The sequence below is a fragment of the Anguilla rostrata genome, chromosome 12 (assembly GCF_018555375.3).
Source record: "Anguilla rostrata isolate EN2019 chromosome 12, ASM1855537v3, whole genome shotgun sequence".
Lineage (NCBI taxonomy): Eukaryota > Metazoa > Chordata > Actinopteri > Anguilliformes > Anguillidae > Anguilla > Anguilla rostrata.
This window is the reverse complement of record NC_057944.1, coordinates 13,316,924-13,339,468: the sequence shown is the minus strand read 5'-3', so window position 1 is coordinate 13,339,468 and position 22,545 is coordinate 13,316,924. Positions and strand designations below refer to the sequence as shown.

Sequence of the window (22,545 nt, the reverse complement as noted above, 5' to 3'; positions counted from 1 at the left end):
TGCGTGCAGCAGCCTGCAGGCGCACACATTAGTCAGCTCGGTGTGGAAAAGCAGGCGGCAAATTAAAAAGGCACACGTTCACTTCCGCAGACATTTCTGCAGAGGCTAATAAATAAACAATTTAAACAAATGAAATGTCCTTTATTTCAATTAAACAGGGACGTTTAATTTTAAATTAAATTAAATAGCCCAAATTCTGACCTCAGATTTAAGGACTCTACGAGTCCCCTTTGCTTTCCTACTGCCCCTCCGAGAGAGAGAGAGAGAGCGAGGGGAAGGGGGAGAGAGGGAGAGAAAGCAGGAGAGAGCCAGAGAGAGAAAAAGAGAAAGGGAGAGAGGAAGAGAGACAGCAAGCGAGAGAGAGAGAGAGAGAGTGAGAGGGAGAGGGAGGAAGGGAAGGAGGGAGAGAGAGATAGAGAGAGAGAACGGGAGAGAGAGGGGGACAGGGAGAGGGAGGGGGAGAGAGAGAGAGAGAGGATGGAGGGAGGGGAAGGAGGAGGAGGGGAGAGGAGAGGAGAGAGAGAGAGGGAATGGGAGAGAGGGGGGGACAGGGAGAGGGAGGGAGAGAGGGAAGGAGGGAGGAAGGGGGTGGTTTTGTTGGCACTGCTCCTCTTTCATGTGGTTTCCCATCACTTCTCTCAGCCGGAGGCTCTGATTGGTGCCGACGCTCACCGTGCAGCCGCCGGCCGATAAAAGGCCGCCCCCCAGAGGCGTGTCTCCGCTCTTCCGCTTCCTCCGCTCATCCTTTCCCATTTACACTCCTCTCTCAGGCTCCGCCCCCCCCTCCTCTACCCTGAACCCCTCCCCCACCCAAAACACCAATCAGGCGGATGTCAGCGCGGGGTCGCCGTTGCGCACACGGTGACCCTTCACCCGATCGATAGCTACCCAGATTAACCAAACGGCTATTGGCAGAGCAGCCGGGGCCGATGGCTCAGCCGCTTCGATCGATAAATCGATTCGCCCCGCGCGTTCGGTTTGGAATTTACCGCTTGGTTCATTTTCGCCGGGAGAGTCAGCCGAGACCCCGGGGCTCTGGAAGCAGTGACCTGGGCTGGACCGCGACTCTGCGGGGAAATGACACACCGACTCGCCCGGCCTTCCGCGTCTGCGCTGGCACCGTTCCCGTCTGGTCCCAGCCATAGGGCGCGTCTAGGGTCACCGTTTTGTTTTTTCGAAAGCACTTGGCGCACAAGGAATTTAAACTTGCACTGACATTCGACGTCCTTGTGGGGTCACCACAGATACTGGATCAGGACAATAGCCTAACTAACCATACAGTGGCTCTCATTGTGACTCACATAAAAGCAATGTGTTCTCTAACGCGCGGATAGGAAAAGAATAAACAGGGATGGAAAGTTGAACAAAAGATGTTTTTGAGCTAGCAAGTGCACCATCTGCCTGGTACACCGGACACAGACCGATTCAATATATTCCGCACAGTTTGCTATTTATCCGCACACACACAGAACAATGCACACTTACAATAAAAAATACATCAATTACAGTCTTGTTGTACGGAGACCAACAACAAAGGGAATCATCTGGTATCAGCAGGGCACAACAGAGCTTTGAGAGGAGAGATATCCACTATTAGACAAATGCATAAAAAAAAAAATGATTTGGCGCTCAACGTGGGGCTGAGTATATCCAATTCCCACCCTAATTTAGAACGGCCAATCGTCTGCGATCGCAGCTGTATCCGCGTGCGAATCCCGCTGCCAATTCGGGAGAGCGCAGACATCGGTCGGTTCTCCTCCGACCACAGCAAGGCTAGTATAGCAGAGTCAGAGGAAGACCATTCATGTGTGGCTTTAGCATGCAGTCCACAGGCACCCGATTCAAGCACCCAATCCAACGTGGGGGGAGGGGGGGGGGTTCTAGACAGCAATGAACATGGATTCCTGTCTGACTGAACTTTCCCCTACCCTGGGTGATGCCATCGCCAATTTCACATTGCCCTATGCAGCTTGTGGCCCCAGTCTGCACTAGCACTGTCTGGGTTTAATCTGAGGCTGTGAGGTTCATCCATGCACCACAGCGTGGTGCCTTAACTGGACGAGCAGTGTAATATAATGGGAAAGGAACTGGCCGAGTGACCTAAAGGTCACATGTTCGATTCCCGCGCAGGACACTGTCGCTGTACGCTTGAGCAAGGTACTTGACCTGCATTGCTTCAGTATATATCCAGCTGCATAAATGGAGGCAATGTAGCGAATGCTAAATGCCTGTAATGTAATGTAATGTAATGTAATGAGCCATCCAGCAGCCCGAACAAATGCATTTCCAAGTTCAAACATCCCACCAGAAAAAAGTGGATAAGCACAAATTAAGCGCATTTCTCAAGAAGCATGTCAGCAACGGCAGGGAATTCCCCTCTGCACACCAGCCTAGGCTGAAGTAGCACAGGCCGCCGATGCACATAAAGAAACTATAAAGGAGCTCCTCAAATCAGCGGCACGTCGGAACGCTTTGGGTCACGGAAGAGCAATTTCATTTGTCTCCGATAATACGAGCTACGCGTTGGAAGCGTACCAGGGAATCCTCAAAGACACTATGCCAAACACAGTCCATTTAACCTCTAATGCCCACTTTGTGTGTATCGACGAGTGACATTTGGCCAAGCAATTTCCCCAAAGCTGACCCCGCGGGAGATAGTTAAAAAGGTTTTTGATGCATTGTCCGAGCGGAAAGTTCAGCTACGCAGCCCGTCCGAAGAGCGCGACGAATGAGCAAGGTTCAGACCATCATCATCATCATCGTGCACTGCCATTGTATTTTTCTAACAGTTTCAGTGGACTGCGCATCCCCAGAGCAAGAGCAATCCAGGGCTGCGGTCCAATCTGTTAAATGCTCAGCCCGCGCAATCTTCCTCCGGGAGGATGTGACACAGCACTGAGAGCACACGAGCAGACAGACACTCAAACCGACAGGGAGGAGCGAGGGAGCGAGCCAAATTATTTCTCAACTGAACCGCACTTGCGCTCGGAAATTCGTCAGAGGCTGGACGCCTGAATACAAACAGGTTTGTGCGAAACTACAATGATAAATTTAACGAGACAGCAAGCTTCGACCAAGCGTGGGGCGACGTAGCTCAGGAGGTAAAACCGCTTGTCTGGCAGTCGGAGGGTTGCCGGTTCAAACCCCGCCCTGGGCGTGTCGAAGTGTCCTTGAGCAAGGCACCTAACCCCCAACTGCTCTGGCGAATGAGAGGCATCAATTGTAAAGCGCTTTGGATAAAAGCGCTATATAAATGCAGTCCATTTACCTTAATTATTATTCTGGCAAAAGAGAATGCTAGCTAAATATTAGCAATCAATTTAATGATTGATAGAATATAGGCTACTCTCCACCCTTAAAATGCCTTATAAGCAAAGGAGAAGAATTCAGTAAAATGCATGATACAAAATACCACCCAATTGACTCAAATATATTAATAAACCGCAATCAAAAAGGTGAATGAATAGATTGCTTTGCAGCTGGAACAGAAGTATAAAACATAAAAAGAGGCAGGAAACCCATATTGAATAGGAAATTCAAGCCAAAGCTATTTGAAATATTGCCCATTCCTGCTTATAATCTTACAATGACTCATTAGCTGCTAGCTGAACGTCAATGAGCTGATTACGTACCGTAGCTAGTTAACTTTAGCTAGCCTAGCCTTATAAAACTGCATCCTAGCAGGCTATAACATAAAACTATTCAATGGAGTCCAGTTTTAAAGCAATTCTACCAAGCCGCTAAATTAATGCTATTTCATAATTTATTCATCATTTCAGTCGTGCGAAATATAAATAAATAAATAAATGTTCTCTAATATCTTATAAGTATGCTGCTTTTTCTATTTTTAGGATTTTTCCCAGGACATACTTCAAAGGGTTAGATTGAGACTCTGTCAGTGTGGGTCCAGGTTCTGTGAGACTGTCAGTGTGGGTCCAGGTTCTGTGAGACTGTCAGTGTGGGTCCAGGTTCTGTGAGACTGTCAGTGTGGGTCCAGGTTCTGTGAGACTGTCAGTGTGGGTCCAGGTTTTCTCATGGGTTTTGTGATGGCAGCTTACCGGGCCCAAGTCACTGTGGGTTCTGGGTACCCGTCCACATCGCAGGCCAGCATCACGGACTGGCCCACGTCGGCGGTGGCGTTCACTTCGGCCTGCCGAACCCGGATGGTCGGCTGAACTGAAATGGAAGAGGCCATTATACAAACGTTACTCAATGAGAAAACGGATGGCATGCGAACACACAACACATTAGCATGAAACAAACATAAGAACACTTCAGAGCGTGATTTACACACAATATGGAGTGATGTAGGCAGCAGGAAATGTACACCAAAAATTCTGCATTTTAACATGTTCATTCCTATTCATGTACATATTAATTTCACATTTTAATATGCATGACAAAACAACACTGAGTGAAAGAAAAAGTAGAAGAGCGGTCTTTTCAGATGAGATGTTAAATCGAGGACCTGACTCACTGTGGTCATTATCACTTGTTGCAAAGAGTAGGGGGTTCCCCGGTGTCCTGGCTAAATTCCCAGCCTGGCTCTCTCAAACTTGCCACCTAATCATCCCCTGATTTAATTGATAAAAAATGTTCTCTCCCTCTCCACCTTAGCTAATGTGTGGTGAGCGTTCTGGCACAAAATGGCTGCCGTGCAACACCCAGATGGGTGCTACACATTGGTGGTGGGTGAGGTGAGTTCCCACTCATCACTGTAAAGCACTTTGAGCGTTCGGAAACGTGCTATATAAATGCAATGATTCATTCATTCTTTCAGTAAGCAGTTTACAAACATGTTTGCAGATTTGGAAGGAGGATCAAAGACGGATTTGACACATAACAGTAAGAAAGCCAGAAAAATGGAGGGAAACAAACAGGGGAAGAGAGGGGAAGAGAAAGGACAGAGCGACAGAGGTGGAAAGAGAGCAAGAGAGAACATGAGGGAGACGCACGACTGTTCACTTACTATTAACAATGACCTTTATGACCCGGAAGGAGAGCTCCCCTCTGGCCATGATGAGGCCCTCGCAGGTGTAAGACCCCTCGTCTGTCTTCTTAATGCCTCGGATCTGCAGGTGGTTGTTTGCCAGGATCTTGAAACGCACTGAGCGGGACACAGACAGTACAGAGTGGTCAGAGTGACAGGGTTGGATATTTGCCAGTCTGAGACTGGGCAAGCATTGTGTGTTTGGCTATGCTAGATAAAAGTGTGACATGCTGAACTGTATAGTGGCGTCACTGGCCATACTATACAGAAACGTGCTGTACCATTCGGTAACAGTAGTGTAATTAGCTACTGTATGCGGCAACAGGACTGGGGCTGGCGAGGCTGTAAGAGCAGCACAAGTTAGCTGCACAAGTGGTGGCAGCAGTGTGATTGGCCAAGCTTTAACTGCAGCATGATTGGCCAAGCTGCAGCAGCAGTGTGATTGGCCCGGCTGTAACAGCAGAGTGACTGGCCGAACGGAACAGCAGTGTGACTAGCAGTGCAGTAACAGCAGTGTGATTGGCCAAGCTGCAACAGCAGTGTGACTGGTGATGCAGTAACAGCACAGTGATTGGCCAAGCTGTAACAGCAGTGTGACTGGCGATGCAGTAACAGCATAACGATTGGCTGTGTTGTCCAGCAGCATGATTGGTCACACTACAAATGAGCAGAATCTCCTATGAGTCTTTGGAGCCCATTTGAGGTTGAGAGACATCCACTCTGAAGTGCACCACGGCAGGGACTGAGAGGCAGGGTGCAGGTAACCCAGTGCCCTGCTAGGAGTGCTCACGGCCTTCCCCATTACAGTACCTAAGCTGGCTAATGCAGCCCTGCCAGCGTAGCCCTCCTGAGTTTCATTAGGAGCGCAAAGCTTTCCTGAGCCCACACCGGCACCCACTGAAGCTAATGAAGTGAAAATAAAGGAGATTAACTGATTAAAATCAATATGCAGCACAATGCGCTGCAAGCTGCGTGCATAAACAGGCGTGAGGTCATGAGGGCGACTGCTACACTCCCGATATGACCCTGCCTTCGCTTTAAACAACACCACCCACAGAAAGTTTTCATCGGGGGTCCACGCCCCTCACCCGACACCTGACTTTAGCGTGACCAACACAGCACCGCAACCCACAGTACTCTGTTTCAAAGAGGTTCACCTGAAGACACAGTGAAACATAAGCAAGTTATTCATGAACAGCCTGCAGGTTTCTACTGTATCCCTCACAATCAGTTGGTTTTGTGCTGAACAAAAACCGTGGGGGGGGGCAAACTGTTAAGCACTGAGGGGCCCATGGTTCCTCCGCATTGAAACAGAGCACTATGAACCTACAGGACAAACGCATGCTACTGCCGCATGAACATGACACAATATCACCTCTGCGCAATATCATCTTAACAGAAAATAAGTACAAGAACCAATGGTGGAGTTTCTAAAGAACAAGGCTCAAGAGAGACAAGTAAGAAATAGAAGAAAAAATAAAAATGAAACGTCAGAAGTATATCAAAGTGAAGAACCTGCATCATGCAATCATATAAAACAAACAACCTTTGATGAGGGCTCTTTCATTTTTTAGTCTTACCATCTTTGGAGGCCTGGATCTTGGCACCCCTGTGTTTCCAGATCACTTTGGGGGGAGGCAGGCTGACCACGTCGCAGACGATGTTGGCGTCTTCTCCTTCGTTAAACTCCTGGGGGGACGGGGCACTCGTGAAAGTGAGTTTTTCTGGAAATGAAAAAAATGACACGTCATTCCTCTGCGTTTACCATCGCATTTAATCAGTAAAACCGAAAAATACGGGAGCATTAGCATTTAAATTATTCTAGATGTTAGCTCACAGAGCCTCCTACTCCATGAAAATGAGTTTGTTCTACAGTTGGTTGTAAGCACGGTCTGTAATTGTTCCGGAAGCATAAGAAGTATTTAGGGAAAAGGCTAAGAAAACCCATTAGTCACAATGAACAGGATCATTAGCTATTGTGCCATGGTCATTTAGGAGTTTGTGGAACTGATGGTAATTCACTGTAGAAGGAAGAAAATAATGAAAACCCCCACAACGGTCAGTCGGGCAGCCCTAAATGTTCCTTTCATCCCAAGCCAAGTTAAACAGTTGCTATGGCCTTTTCCCCTCATTATTAAAACTAATAATGAAATATCTTCGCCAATGAATCTGTAATGACCTATTGTAACGAATCAGCCTTTGCTACCATCCCGTATTTCCCCCAAGTAACCCGTATTACCATAGTGCGCACCACTATTAATTATAGAATACTATTATGTTTGTTCACCAAAGAATAATTGGTTCCATTTGTAATGCGTAACTAGGGATTGTATAATGGCCGCAGTGAATCAGGACATCAAATTTAATGTTTCATTTGAAAAACATGGCTCCTCCAGTACGGGCTTCCCTGCACTTGGTCTTTAAAATGCTGGTACATTTACGTGAATATGAGGATGGGGAACATGAGAATCAATAAAGAACAAGATCCATAAATTGGCCTCCCTGCCTCTTGTTGTTAATAGGGGGGAAGGGGGAGGTAGCACTCCATAAAATGGATGTAAATGGAAACAAAACCTCATTTCACATATTTTATTATTATGAATACAAAACATGTTCAGCTGCTTTAGCCTTTCCGTGCTTCATAGCTCCATAAACTGAACAGTCCAGCATTCTGTAAATATACAGGTGATAAATCTGCATCAGGAGGTAACAGGCAGGTTAAGGTATATTCTCACGTGCCACTGTATTCTAAGGTTGATGGTGGCCATGGGACTCCTTGTCCCTGTTGCAGGCCGCACACTTGTAAACATGCAGTATGTATAACATAGTGGCTTGTATCTACATATAGGCTCATAATACACGCCAAAAGTATTAGCTCACCTGTGTTTTTATTTAAAAACAGTAGGTAGAGAAGAATTCAGTTTATTGAATAACAAAGCAAAGAACAAACATTTTTCATTTTTCCAATTTCTAACTACTATAACACAAAAAGATGAGTTTTACTTTAAAATAATCTTAGACACGACTTTCCTCAAAATAACCTCCTTTGGCTTTAATTGTAACTAAACAAATCATTGGAAGTCTATCTAATCATTTTGCAAAGTGGGAGGTGGAGAGGCAGGAGGGAGGTGGAGTGACAAATTGACTGAAATCTTATCTACCTTAAGTTATTTTTTTTAAAGCCAAGTAAACATATTGTGGCAAGAGAAATGATCAAATTTACATTTAAGCCTAACTCCTTCGTCTTGCCGTATTTCTTGCAACTTCAGTGCCTATTTTACTTGGACTACAGGCCAAAGGCATTAGGCTGTCAGTGGTTTTAAACTTAAGGTAGACTTCACTCAATTTCATTACCTCTCCACCTCCCTCCCACCCCTCCACCTCCCACTTTGCAAAATGAGTGGGCATGCTTCCAATAATTTGTCATTGAAGAAAAGGAGGCTATTTCAAGGAAAGTCGTGTCGAAGATCATTTTTAAGTAAAAGTCATCTTTATTTGTTATTATAGGTAAAAATGGAAAAAAAGTGTTTTTACTTGGGGTTGTTATTCAAAAAATCTGCATATATTAACTGAATTCTTGCTTATCTAAATTATTTCTTTTTTCAAATCACAGGCGCCCTAAGACTTTTGGCCTGTACTATATGAATATACATAATACGTATAAATCTTACGGTATATCCTCAGGTTGATAGTGGCCTGGGCCTCCTTGTCTTCATTGCGGGCCACACACTTGTAGACGCCAGCGTTGTCGATGCCGGCGTTGTAGATGATGAGCGTGGAGGACGACTCATCATTTCGGGAGACGCTGACATCCTGCCTGTTGGGGAGGATCTTCTCTCCGCTTGGCCAATACCAGTCAATTTCCTTTGCGTCGCCGACCACTGGAAGAACAGCAGAGACAGGCCTGTGTCAGCTATGTGTGTCAGCTATGCCATTAAAAATCATGCATACACACAGTATTGTACTCACACTGAATATAAAAACACCCAGAACGCACACACTTAGCATATCCCTAAACCTAACATATAAACACTCGCACTCACACCGTACCCATATCAAACACAAACAAGTACATGCAGTGTAGGTAACTAACACTAGGCATGTCATGGTGTTATTCCCTGTAAAACACTGCTGTCACAGTTTTTCCTGGATTAACAAGGCTGCCAACCATCTGACTATTCCATTGGCAACACACAGCATATTTTTTCACATCATGTTAGGGAGATAAAACAATGAATTCAATTTTGAAAAATCTGTTTTAATCACCAAGTACACTTTACGAGAAAATATATTAATAACCACATACACTTGACGAGAAAATACATAGTTAAGTTCTTATAAAATAAAAACTACACTCTGTTAGCTGCATCTAACAAAACCTGCACTTCAAGATCATTTAAACGACAAAATCTGTGCATTTCAAATCTTTGCCATGAATATTCTCTGTGTGAAAGCTGAGAATGGTTAAAAACATGCATAAATGTACTTTTCAATGTCAATAAAAATGTGCACAATTTTTATGATGCAAATAGAAAACAACTTTGTTACAGGCCAAAATAGGCTTATTGCGGAGAACTGGTTATAATTTGATGGTATTGAGTATTACATGATGAATATAATGTGCTTGTATTCAATTAATAACATAAATATTGAAGCTGTAGAAAAGCAGGAACTATTCTGTATTGGTATTGATGGTGTGGAGTTAACCACACCGGTGCAAGCTCATGCGCTGTATGCAGGTCAAATCAAACCCTGCGACAAGCCTACCTAACACCTGCCCACAAACACACCTAACGCGAAGACCGAAACGTAAACCTGCACACAAACCACTGGGGAGGGACAGGGACAGGGACAGGGACAGGGACAGGGACAGGGACAGGGACGCCCCCCCCCCCCGGGATTAAGCTACTGAATGTACTAAACAAAGCCTGCTGTAATAAAGGCTTTGAAATGAATATTTAAATATCTGAATTTTATATTTAACACATTTTTAAGTCTAATACAAATCTGCCACCTGGATGACAAATAGAAGACAAAGTGCAGACTCGTGAAAATCCCCACTGCTTAAAAGAATTAATCGCCAATATTCTCATCTCAGTTTCTTCTATCCTAAAATCGAACATTGTGTTTCTATGCAATATTTCTGGTGACTTATGCATCTCCTGTTACAAGCTATTTTCCAGTTTTGTTGTCTTCAGTAGTTTTGAAAGGAAAAAAGTACACAAAAACACCCTACAGAATCAGAAAAAAAAAAAAAAAAAAACTTTCCAGTAAAAAAAGCTTTTCAAATTTTTATTTGACTATTGATTTCAGGAAAAAGCCTGGTTTTTCCCGTCAGGTATAAAGGCAATAAAACCAATAAAAGCACTGGCTTTTTGTTCCTATAAATTCAAAATCCAATCTCATATTCCCATTTTACTGAGAATGAAAAAGCATAAATACTTCAGAACACGTCCAACAAAAGTATATATAAGGACTGCATTTTATATAGTGCTTTTATCCAAAGCGCTTTACAATTGATGCCTCTCATTCACCCATTCACACACACACTCACACACCAATGGTGAAAGGCTGCCATGCAAGGTATCAATCAACTCATTGGGAGCAATCAGGGGTTAGGTTTCTTGCTCAGGGACACTTCGACACACCCAGGGCGGGGGTTCGAACTGGCAACCCTCCGACTACCAGACAGCCGCTCTTACCTCCTGAACTATGTCGCCCCAAAAGTATGACACCGGTCCATAAGCATTTTTGGTGGAGAGACCCACCTAAGTGTTTTGTTTAGTTTGATTTCCTGTTATAAACCCCCAAGTGTCTGATAGGCCCCTCACAGACGTATCAGGACACTGGCAAAAGGCCTGGCCTGCCTGACAGATTTAAAGTTTATTTAACAGGTGCTGAGGATCCCGAGATGGCAGTGGAAGGGGACAGAGATGATGATCTTCGGCAGTGTACAGAGGAAAATGTCAAATTACTGCATTCTTAGTACAAGGATTTCCACTATATGCTACCGAAAACACTTCACTCTTTTTTAAGCACAATAGTCAAAATTATTATTTTTTAAGTGATTCTATTTTAACATAACAGTGAAACACATAATTGTGTAACACAGCTTAGTCAAATCAGTTCAGAATAAGCATAATTTCTGTAGATGCTGTAATAATTGTATTCAAGAAATCACAACTGATCAATATAATACTATGGGGGTTATGATCAAATACAAAAATGTGCACTGCAAACCTGTTCTAAATGTTAAAATGTAGCAGACATGAGAAGAATACTTTACTTCCACACACTAGGGGGTATACATTCTACGCTGGATTAAAAAAAAAAAAAACACAAAGATACCTGACATTGAACTGAAGTAGACTGGAATTCATTAATATTTTAAAAAAGTGGTGCTCAGTTTCTGAGTGCACAACCTGTAAATTATAAAATAAAATGACTTCAAGGATCTGTCATGTTTTTAGGAAGGGTAAAGCAAAGTCATTCTTTTACGCACTTTAAGCATGTTTCCTTTGACTTGGGGAAGGTTGAAAACCACAGCTCACCCAGGCAAGCTGTACTATATCTGCCCTTGCCTCATTAAAACAAAAAGGTAAGATTCCAATACCCCATGGATTTATACTGTAAGCACTGATCCAGAATTAACAGGCAGATTTGTCTACACTGATACGCATATACATATTATATATCGTATTACATACCATACTGTATGGCGATGAGTCCTCTTAATGATCATTAAATATCCCATCATTATTTCATTCGTCAAACATGTAAATCCATCCATCATATAAATTAATGTGGTTAAGTTAGTTAGCAGCCAGTTAGTTTGTGCTTTAAAACTATTAATTTTGGCAAGGTCCTGATAATACTGTAAATGTGAGTGTATTGGGAACCAGACAAATGGAAGAAATGGCGGTGCAGTTAACATTCAACAGGGACAGCAGATGCTAGTATTCACACTATGCAAATACAGTGGGGAATGCTCCACGAAATTATTCGCATTATATCAAAGTGAAATGTCCCTTTAACACGATTAATTCAATTATGCTGTTATTTTTTATTATTTTTGGCCTTGTCGCATTCTTGTGGAAGTATTTCCCATCTTGTTATCTGGTAAGCTGAGGCCTTGTTTCGGGTGAATAGGAAAAGTGGGAATACTCCTTTGAGTGGTGTTTCTTCAGATGCTTTTATAAAATGTGTTGTATCGTAAAACGCAGCGCTAACGCCACCCCTTGCAACAGTGAAACTGCCAACGCTGCAAGTAGGGCTGTAGGGCTGCTTTCGGATTCCACTCTGTTAAAGTTCCACACAGCAGACATCACAGCTGATAGCAACTCATTTCATGAACAACAGCTTCGTTGCGGTGGCAAATAGTGCTTGTTTACGGCAGTGTGGAAGTGAAGCTTTGCTACAGGTGCAAATTAATATGCATGACCTACTGTGGTGTCAAAGAGGATCAGATTCAGATTTGGCATGTCCTGGCCGATACCGACACTTAAAATATGGCGACATGCGGCGCCGACACCGATTCATGGATCGGACCGGGACGTCCCAAATAATGTATATATGTTCAATCATGTTATAATGCATATTATTTGTGGTAAATTGAGTTGAATAATTCTCTAATTGCACACTGCCTGCCAGTGCAATTCACGTATACACAAGCGTCGGGGTCATAGAAATCGAACAGTGACCTTTGTGACACCTACCTTCACACAGAAAGAACTTTGACTCTCCAACACTGATCTCAGCTTGGGCGGGTATGATGTTCACCTGCAGAGAAACTGAAAAAAAAAACAAGACTAGAATTACCACAGGGCCAAAAGAATTAGCAAAGCTAATACACCCCAAGAGTCCGTCCTTAGCAAGGCTGTTTATGTACCTGTGTGGGTGTGAATCGTTGTGTGGATCACATCATAGCATACAACAAAATAGCATATGGAAATTATTTTTTTTAAATCTAATATAATATAACACAAGAGAGATGAAGGGTACTTTCTGCCATATTTTTGAATCTGGAAGTTTTGTTACTTTTTGTTACAAGTTTTGTATCCCTCAGTACAAGTGTGGGCTTTATGTACTTCATAAACTGTTTGTGTACCTGTACATCACTTTGACTGGGTGGCAATCAAGGGTGAATGTACTTCTTAATAAATGGCCTAAAATGCACCTTTTAAAGATGCACAAGTTGACAATGAATGTTCCTTTCCACAAGGTCAATGTCCAAAAATGAGTTCTTGACATTGTACCAGTATAAAAGCAGAGTTGTTTATTCAAAAAACGAGACACTTTTAAAATCTGTAGTTAAATTGAATTTGTAAGTGCTGGTTTAACAACAACAACACACTTACTAAGCCTCCACTGTTCAGTGTTTGACAAGGCATTTCCATTAATGTATTTACTAGGAGTGACTTGGACGATTCACACTTTTTACACACAATCTGTTACGAGCTGGTCTAGGGTCAGACCGTAACAGGATGTAGGATAAGGGAAGTGAGTGGGGAGTGGGTAAGGACAATGGTAAAGCAGCCCGACAAGTAACTCCGGACCCTATCTGCTTATCAAGCACAAACGAAAACCAGACTAGTCATCACAGGGTTACTGGGCATGAGGCGGCTTTAAACACTGAACTGCAGACTGAGACCAACAGTCCAAGGAGTGTACCGCCAATGGAGATTTAGAATTCCACCCAGAGTACCTTCAAAAATGACAAAGGAAAAATAACAAAATAGTGTCCGGATGGAAAGATTTGTAGTCCAGCTGGGACTAACTGGAGTCATTATATAGTGAGCAAAGGGCAAAGAGAGAGTCGAGAACGAGCGAATGTCCAAGCACGAAATCCAATCAGCAAACAAAGCAGAGGGGCTATGCTAGAATCAGAAGCGAGCGAATGGTGCACAAAATGACTGGGCAAACAAACTGGGCAAGGATCGGAGTCGAAGGGAACAAGTAAGTGGGCAAACACGAGATCTAGTTTGCAAACAAACCAGAAGGGCTAGATGAGAATCAGAATTGAACAAAACGTGAATTTACGCACGTAAAGTCAAAACAAAGCAATCACTATCCGCAAAACAATGTCACACAATCACGCAAGTCTACACTAGCCAGTGGCAAAAGGAGGCTTTGTCAAGCAGAATAACCAGAGATGGAAACGGCCGATCAGATGACGAACCGTAAGGAAGAACAAAACACACGCAACAGAAACAAACGTAAACAAAACTTAAGGCAGGGGGTAGTAACACAATCTATTTTTATACACCAGCTGCATAGTCACTTGAGAAACTGAGGTTTAGTACCTTGTGCAAGGACATAACAGGAAGCCCCCATCTGGAATCCAACCCTGGAACCTCTAAACTCCAAGCCCAGTTCTCCACCCATTATACTCCTGTCATGCTTACAACACACCGGCCTTGACTGACACATTCCCAGAGCTGAACATGCCATGCCTCGAGTCACAACTTCGCTGTCATTCCAGCCGTCTTCATGGCTGTGACATCGGCAAATAACTCAACTCACCCGTGAACGCTGAAGCAGGGTCACCCGAGGTCACGTGCCCTCTTCCATTTCTTTACGACGCCCAGCTAGGCGCGCTCAGATTGTGTTCTTAAATCTTATTTCTCGCCACACGAAACCAATCACCATATAAATGGTGCTCAAGATTACAGTATATCAGAGGGATTACGTGGAAGTAACAGTGTCTGGGTGGAACTCTTACAAAGTAGTGCAAAAATGAAGCGTGCTTGAACCCGATCCTCATATAATGACCAGACATCCTACGCATCGAGTTCCCCTGCTGGGACAGTATTTAGGGTTGAGCCGCTGCATGAAAAGCAGAATAGGGCATAAGGGGTAAATCACATTTGGAACAAACTTTGTTTTTCTGGATCATGTCCTAGACAAACGGCCCTCTGTTTGCCAATGAGAAAGTCTAATTTCACTCGGAAAGATACCAGGAAAAGAAAATACAGACAGCTTATACATTTCAACCATAAATTTCATCTGTGCAGTTTAGGAGGTTGGATTTATGATGGTTTAAACAGTTATAAACCCCCAGGGAAAGATTAGGCAGACAAAAAATATCGCTCCCTCTACTTTTGTGTTAAGCTATTCCTGATAATGGCATTTTCAGGGGCCACAACAGAGACAGACAGAAAGACAAAAGCGTAATGTGCAATGCAACTGAGGAGCTCTTTACCATCGACACACTTGCTTTTGCTGGCAACGCTACTGGTTAGTTTGGGTCCAATTACACAGGAGCGTGCTAGTTCTAGCACTGGGTACAGCCTCCATTTCGGCTCTGTTTCAGAAGTAACCCCACAAATCTCTTTCAGGCCTGAAAAACCGCTCGACTATGTCTCTTTTGGGAGTAGTGAAGCACAACAATATGACAGATGGAGAAGGCAGAAGGAATATGAGAAATTTCTCTCACCAGTATCTTTAGTACGAGCTTAAAGGTCTGACCTGATGAGAAACCCCTTCAATCAAACCAAGAACAGGCAGGGGGGTTGGGTGCAGAGAGAGCTTGTATCATACACCTGAAAACGAGCCGGTATCACCAGAGAATCTCTATGAAATACGGCTGAAAGGGATCGAACTGAAAGGGGCCACTATCGAAATGAAATCACGCCGGGATGGCTGAAATGCGTCTTGCGTCCGAACCGCGAGAGGAGAGGAGCAGAGGGCAGCGGATTTAATGGCGCACAAAGAGCCTGGTCAATGCCAGGGACGTTCCTTTTCATTAAAGCCCACCATGCTATTGGGGAATTCATTGAGTTATGGCAGGAGATAGTCATGCAAGCTCAGGTCTCATCAGAGTATCTAAATAAAACGCACCAAGGACAGATTATAGGATAGATACTATTCGCTCATTAGTTACAGCACCTGAAGCAGCTCCCCATCATGGTAGAAGAGCTCATCAGGACAACAAGTGCAGCGAACTCATCAGCTGCAGTTTTATCGCTGGTTCATATTCTTAATAACTATGCAGAAGCTATTTTTAAACGAAAATTCATTTTGTGTCAAAAACTAATTGCCAGCAAAACAACAACCCCGAAATAATCAGGTACACAGAACAGCTCAGAGTTCAGTTTTCTCCTGCTAAATTCCTCAGACTCCAGCTCAGTTTTCTCTTTCTAAATTCATTTCAGGTCAGCAATCTAAGCACCTGCCACTGAAGTAAAAAAAACCAAAAAAAAAAAACCAATGACTTTTTAAAGCTTTGCTGAAATCCGATATGTAACGGCCTTCAGAAACTCATAAAAACATGAAAGGGGTACGAATCCACCCAGAATCTCGGCCGTATTATGCCATCTGCAACGCGTTACCGAAGAGCTTATCCACAAAATCCACCAAAACAGCTCAGTTCAGCAAACCTGTTTTACTCATTTTATTCTCATTCGCATGTGACATACACAATTACCTGTTATCTGACGTGCAGCAAGAACACCGGTCCAGGTGTTATGCGAATTCTGTGGAGATCAGCATAATTCCTTGCATATAAATAAATCAAGTTGATAATTAAACTTGCATATACATATTTGATAATTATGTTGTAGTACTTTGCGATTAATGAAGGACAACCTGTGGTGCTGATGGACCAATCGCATCGATGAAGGTAGGAGGAATTAAGCTATAATATGCAGGATGCATGAACAATGATGTCATCGGCTAGCTGTTCACTGAAGGAGGAGGAAGAACAGAGAAAATGGCTCTCAGTCCGGACGCTACTCGTCTATTTACAGCCTGTTTGGCAGAAACACACAAATGCGGGGAAATCCCAGCGAGAGAACCCCATTTACTGCGAAATAAAAAACAAAAAAACCCAAAGAGTTCTAGGCATTTTACAAGGCTCGGAGCGCTGTGCTCACTGAAATACCAGTGTTTGACCTTACGATTACAATTCCTTTATGTCCGACTGGAGTACAAAATGAATTCTAACTTTACTCCGCAGTTGATGTTTTACTTGACCATAATCCCCCTAGACAGTACTTGGCAGGCAATACCATGCTGCAGCACACGCATATTTAACAGTGATTACAAGTTTGAAATAGAAATGCCCCTCAGTACACTCCACAGTGTACTGTAAGCTTCCCTCTTTGCTGCTCCCTCGCAAAACATCTTCAAAACACCACACCAACATTGTAAATATAACATACTGCACCATATCTAAGGTTTCAGGTTTAATATGAGCTGCAGATGCTGTTTCTGAACATTATTCTGCAAGACGTACGAGTCTCATCTGCCAACACGTTCTAGTCTCATGAAATCTGCATACAGATGTGATCCTACCCCTCATCTGAAACATTTCATATTCCACTGTATGTGTCCAAATCTGCTGACTGAATAGAAGATGAATAGATCATTAAGGAGCAGATTAACAGGCTGCATAAAGCCTGCCGATACACTGAAGCTGCTAGACCTCCATCAATATGTCAGTGCTGTAGGTACATTCACCGCTGCTGACAGCAGACAGACCAAGAGAGCAATGCTATAATGACTTCCAGTCTATCGGTTAGATTTAGAGCATTCGCACCTACCTTTAAAAATGTAATTATAAGAATCCTTCACACTTTATTTTAAGTGTGTATTGCTACACCATTCATAAAACCCTCAATAATTCCCTTCATAATGCATCTTTACCATTTTGTACCAAACTTTAACTACCTTACAGCAACTTTCATTGGACATGTAACACGAATACATTGGGGTACAGCTTTGCAGTATTTATTGTTATAATGATGCATAATTTCATCTTGGTGATTAAAAGCTGGCCATGTTTATACACGCATATTCCAAAGGATTGTGACTGTTATTAAAAGTTGAAGGCATTACAAAGACCTGCATCCAATGTTGTTCAGAAATCTATCATTTCCAGTTGTGTCCACCTGAATTTGCCTCTCTAAGGATACTGGTAAAACTGCGTTTGTTAAATGCAATCATATGGACCCGCACAATGGCCAGCTTTAACAGCCTGAGAAACACAAGATATTTTTCTGTACAATACTTGTGTCTGCGGAAGAAAAACAAACAGGAAACCGTGAATACTGAAACAAAACACACTGCAGCCAAAGAGACACATGGAACACATGGAAAAGTGTGCGAGTGTTTCTTTAAGCAGATGGTGCCTCACCAAATCCAGAACCCTTAAGATCACTTACAATTAATGTTATGTTCCACTCCTTTACCAGTGCAGGCATCCGCACAGTAATAAAATAAGCCAGCTTGAAGATTTTTCATTGTTTTGCCAGAGATGATTTGTTATGACAAAGTACAATAAAAAAGGCTTTGCAAGCAGAAATAAGGTACAACGGCTTATTTTAATAAACAGTTTTCATTTTGCTTTACAGGTACAAAGACAAAGTGCACTCGTAAAAGTGCATAAAACTCAATAATAAAACCAACTTAAATAATGATCAAACAACCAAAACTGGTCAGTCGAACCGACATCCATTGTTCATTGCTGTTTCTAATACCTCCTATCCAAAACAGGAACCAATTTCAACCTGCGATTCAGGACTCGCTAAATAATAACAGCATCCAACCAGCCAAGGGTTCCTGCAATATTGAGCTAGGGCCACACTTCTAGGATTTAGTGGAGGGAGCGTGATACTTTTAGGATTTAGAGGAGAAACGAGAACCTGAGTCTGACTAGCTAGATTCTACAACTCACAGGCCGATTAAAAAGTTTACTGGCACTGCTAAGAAAAAGGGACATAAAATAAGACCAGCTGCCATTGATATATCAGGGTTAAATGAGGATTCCCACCATGTATGATTAAATTAACGATGCAACACGCATCAGCCACAAAGCGAGAACAACTGCGCCTTTAAAGTAAAGAGAAAAGGTACCTGGCTGGCTAATTGCCAGATGCATGCTGGGAAGCGGAGTGGAGTACTTGCCACCCATAGCCGTTTAATACTAGAGCTAGAATATCTCGAAATATAAAACAGCGAGGTCATTTGGGACGCTGGTATCTGCTAGACAATATTAATAATAATAAACAATAATAATGGGATGTACTTGTGCAGCACGAGAACGTAGTGGCAGAGCAGAGCTTGCACGCTCTCGCTGGTCATAAGTTATAAAGTAATTACAGCTCCTCTCCTCTGCTTTTAAGTGTGCATCTCTAATGTGAGCTGGCAGCACACAAAAACAAACAAGCATACGAAGCGTGTATGAAAAGGGAGCAGCTATTTGGGCCTCATACTGCAGTCACACCCAGCGCTGAGCTGGTTCAGATCGCAGCTCCAGTGCAGCACACTTCACACACCCGGGGGAGGCATTTCATTAAATACTGTAAGTATGTGCTGCTGATAGGGAAGAGTTTCAGCTTAATTAGAGGAGCTCTGTCGCTGCTTTCATACCCCACCACACACACACACATGCACACACACACGCACACACATGCACACGCACACATGCGAACACATACACACACACGAAACACACGCATGCATGCACACACGCGCATGCACACACACACACACACACACAAGCACGCAGGCACGTGCACATACACACACACACACACACACACACACACACGCACACACATAGGCATATGCACACACACACGCACACACGTATACACATGCACGCACAACTGGCCGTGACCTTGCCTCCATTTGTCAGCGTCCCGTGACAGGTCCGGACAGTAACATATTTCCCCCGCAGCAGCAGCGCTACGTTTGGGCCAAAGCTGTCCTCGCTGAGGAATGGCCCGGCTTTTAATGGCCGTCCCCCATAACACTACATCACACCGCCGCAAACACATGCTAAATCACCCCAATCTGCAAGGTATATTTCCTCAGTCATGCCGCTATTACAGTGCGATGGAGAGATATAAAGCGGCGCGGCCCCGACGCCGACAGAATGCCGCGACGCAAAATGGCCGATCCGCAAACAGAAATGACATACGCCGCGGCGCAACCCGCGATAACAATGTTAGCGCAGGCGACAACAGCATGCAAATCAACACGGTATACAAAGCATACAATCCTTGTGTACAGAATTCTGCCGTTTCTAATTGCGAATTACACGCTATTCTGTGTGTAAATCACTGGACAAACTACACCCTGAGAGATTTGCCACCCTCATACATTCCTTGTCTGGAATCACATTATTACCTATTCAGAACACATAAGCCAGAATTAACTTTTTTTTCCAGCAGAGATATGGTGCTTTATAAGACGTGACTGTGAATCTTACTCATGGTTTCATACCCAGCTCAGTTGGCCGGTTGGAGTCCGTAACTGAGGCTGACATTTCTGAGGCTCTGCAGTAACTGCCTCCCCGTCACCTCAGCTGATTGGTCATTTGACATTTGGTAAAATGTCTGCCCATGTCTCCCAGGTGGCTGCTACACAGTAGCGGCTCAGCTGAGCTCCCGCATTCACTGTAATGCGCATTTTAGACCGTGAGATGAAAGGGGCTCTGTGTGTGTGTAAATGTGAGCAATCTCATTATTATTAGGCCCATTTGACTAAATGAAAAGAACTCCATTGGTTGCACACAATGCTGCCCGTCAGAGATGTGCTTATTGATTTTGAGCGTTTGATGCTCGGCCGTTCCCCCCTTTTCCAATTTCATGAAAGACAGAGAAATATAAAAGATGAATCGAAAAGTGAAAAGCCCTTTCTTCCATCAGGAAAAACGGTGAGAGACGGGAGGAGAATCGATGCGGACCAAAAATATGGAAAAAAAAAAAACGAAAACATTTGTTCTGAATTCAGATAACCATAACTACTGTTTAAAAATGTTTTCCTTCTGCCAGAAAGCAGATGGATTAATATGCTCGGAGGCTCATATCGCACAGCTCCCTTCCCCTTGTTAGGCACGTGGTCTGATAACAGCTTTTTAACTTTCTCTCAGTGATTGGGGGGGGGGCTGGAACCAAATCAAAACTGCGCACAAACCCAACTGCTCAAAATAATATCCAACTGGTGACTTCCCTCTATGGCGAGAGACTAGCCTCTCCCAGACAGATATGCTTTGTGCCAGAGTTGACGGAGATAAGTCAGCCCGAGGCGGTGTTGTCGCGAACGCCTCCTCCCGAAGCCACGGGGCCCAGAACCGAAGCGAGGAATACAGCTCCATAAAGCTAACTGCTCCCCGGCGAACTCTGAAACGCATTCCGCACGCAAACGGGGGGGAAGAAAACACACGGGCTGATCGTTTACGCCCAAGCGCAGTTTGGGTCTGTTTGTTGTGATATACCGTTCGTACGGCGCGTTCCATGAAAGAAAAACGAGGGGGGAAAAAAAAGTTTACCCCGCCATCTGGAACGTCCTACGGTAATGTGCTCTCGCTGCACCACTACACCACCTGCACCTACGCCGAAGCATATGCCCTCCTCCAGCACACGCGTCTGCGAGCCAGAGACTATAGCTTTGCCCTTCACCATCAAATACCCTTGATTACCAAGCAGATGGAAGCCTGTGTTTCCTCAAACTCAGATACTTCGACTGGCGTCAACAACCCGGCTTCCTCCTCGCAGAGCTTCACTTCATAACGCAGAGACCCAGGGTAACTACGCCATTAACAGACGGAGGTAGGTAGGCGTAGCCATGCTACAGTACATAATGGCGTACATGCAGGAGATGCAACATTCAAATCACCCTTCAAACTCAACTGTGCATCACCTAGAATCTGAATCAGGAACACGTTGCTAGAAAATACGGTACAGCTCTTCTGCTGAGCGGCCAGATCGCGGTTTCCAACTATCGGTGAGACCGCGGTTTGGCGGGAAGACGGGAAGTGTATGGTCTTGCTCATTCGAGACGGGCAGTACTGAATATGGGGTTTGAGGCGGCTGAGTCGTGGCCGTCCTGTAAACGAACCGTAATTAGGGGTTAATTGACTTGTCATTAAGTGTTATCAGGACCAGTGTCCCCAAACGCAGCCAGCGTGAGATAGAGATGGCTAAAGCGACACTCGTCCCCCCTGAGGTATTGGTGAAATAATGTGTTTTGCTCTATCAGTAATTTAAACATGTACCACTTGGCATTCCGTATTAGGAGTACTCTGCTGTTTAATCTAAATTTTAATTTGAGAAGCCTTCAGGTAGGGGTGGGCGGAGGGCGAGTGAGCGAGAGAGAGAGAGAGAGAGAGAGAGCAAGAGATTTGATTTTTCAAGAGACATAACAGATTACCATTGGTTTAGTGGCAAACGTGTTTATTATTTTTACCACGCAGGTCCACAGGGTGCAAGGCACTCACTATTGAAGGCTTTTGTTTTTCTCGCATGTGGTTTTTGATTTTAATCATGGTCGCTAAACAGCGTATTCTGGCGCAGGGCATGCGCTGCATCCTGTCTGACCCTTGCTTCCCTTTTCTGAGGATAACACTGGCCGTTTCATACGCCAATCTATCCGCTTTATTAAAATGCGTATGAAGCATGAGGCGGAGGTGCCAAATGACATCGCCCTTTCCCTTCGGCGAGCCTCCATGTCTGAGACAGGAAAACATCCAAGAGCTAACTTTTATTGGATGTTTGAAGGTTTCACAAAAAAGGTAAAAAAATACATCATAGCGCGAGTAATTCGTAATT

The 22,545-nt window shown here is 43.9% G+C and overlaps 1 protein-coding gene across 12 annotated transcripts in view; it reads right to left on the bottom strand.

Annotated features, from left to right (window-relative positions):
• Window positions 1–22,545, bottom strand: part of ncam1b (neural cell adhesion molecule 1b) — a 201,892-nt gene that overhangs the window by 59,697 nt on the left and 119,650 nt on the right. For all 12 annotated transcript variants that reach the window (XM_064302975.1, XM_064302977.1, XM_064302974.1 and 9 more), the window contains exons 2-6: window positions 12,706–12,780; window positions 8,662–8,871; window positions 6,571–6,714; window positions 4,970–5,107; window positions 4,059–4,176 (exon numbers count right to left, since the gene is read on the bottom strand). In XM_064302975.1, the coding sequence (XP_064159045.1) occupies window positions 4,059–4,176; window positions 4,970–5,107; window positions 6,571–6,714; window positions 8,662–8,871; window positions 12,706–12,780 (685 nt within the window). The remainder of the gene's footprint in view (window positions 1–4,058; window positions 4,177–4,969; window positions 5,108–6,570; window positions 6,715–8,661; window positions 8,872–12,705; window positions 12,781–22,545) is intronic.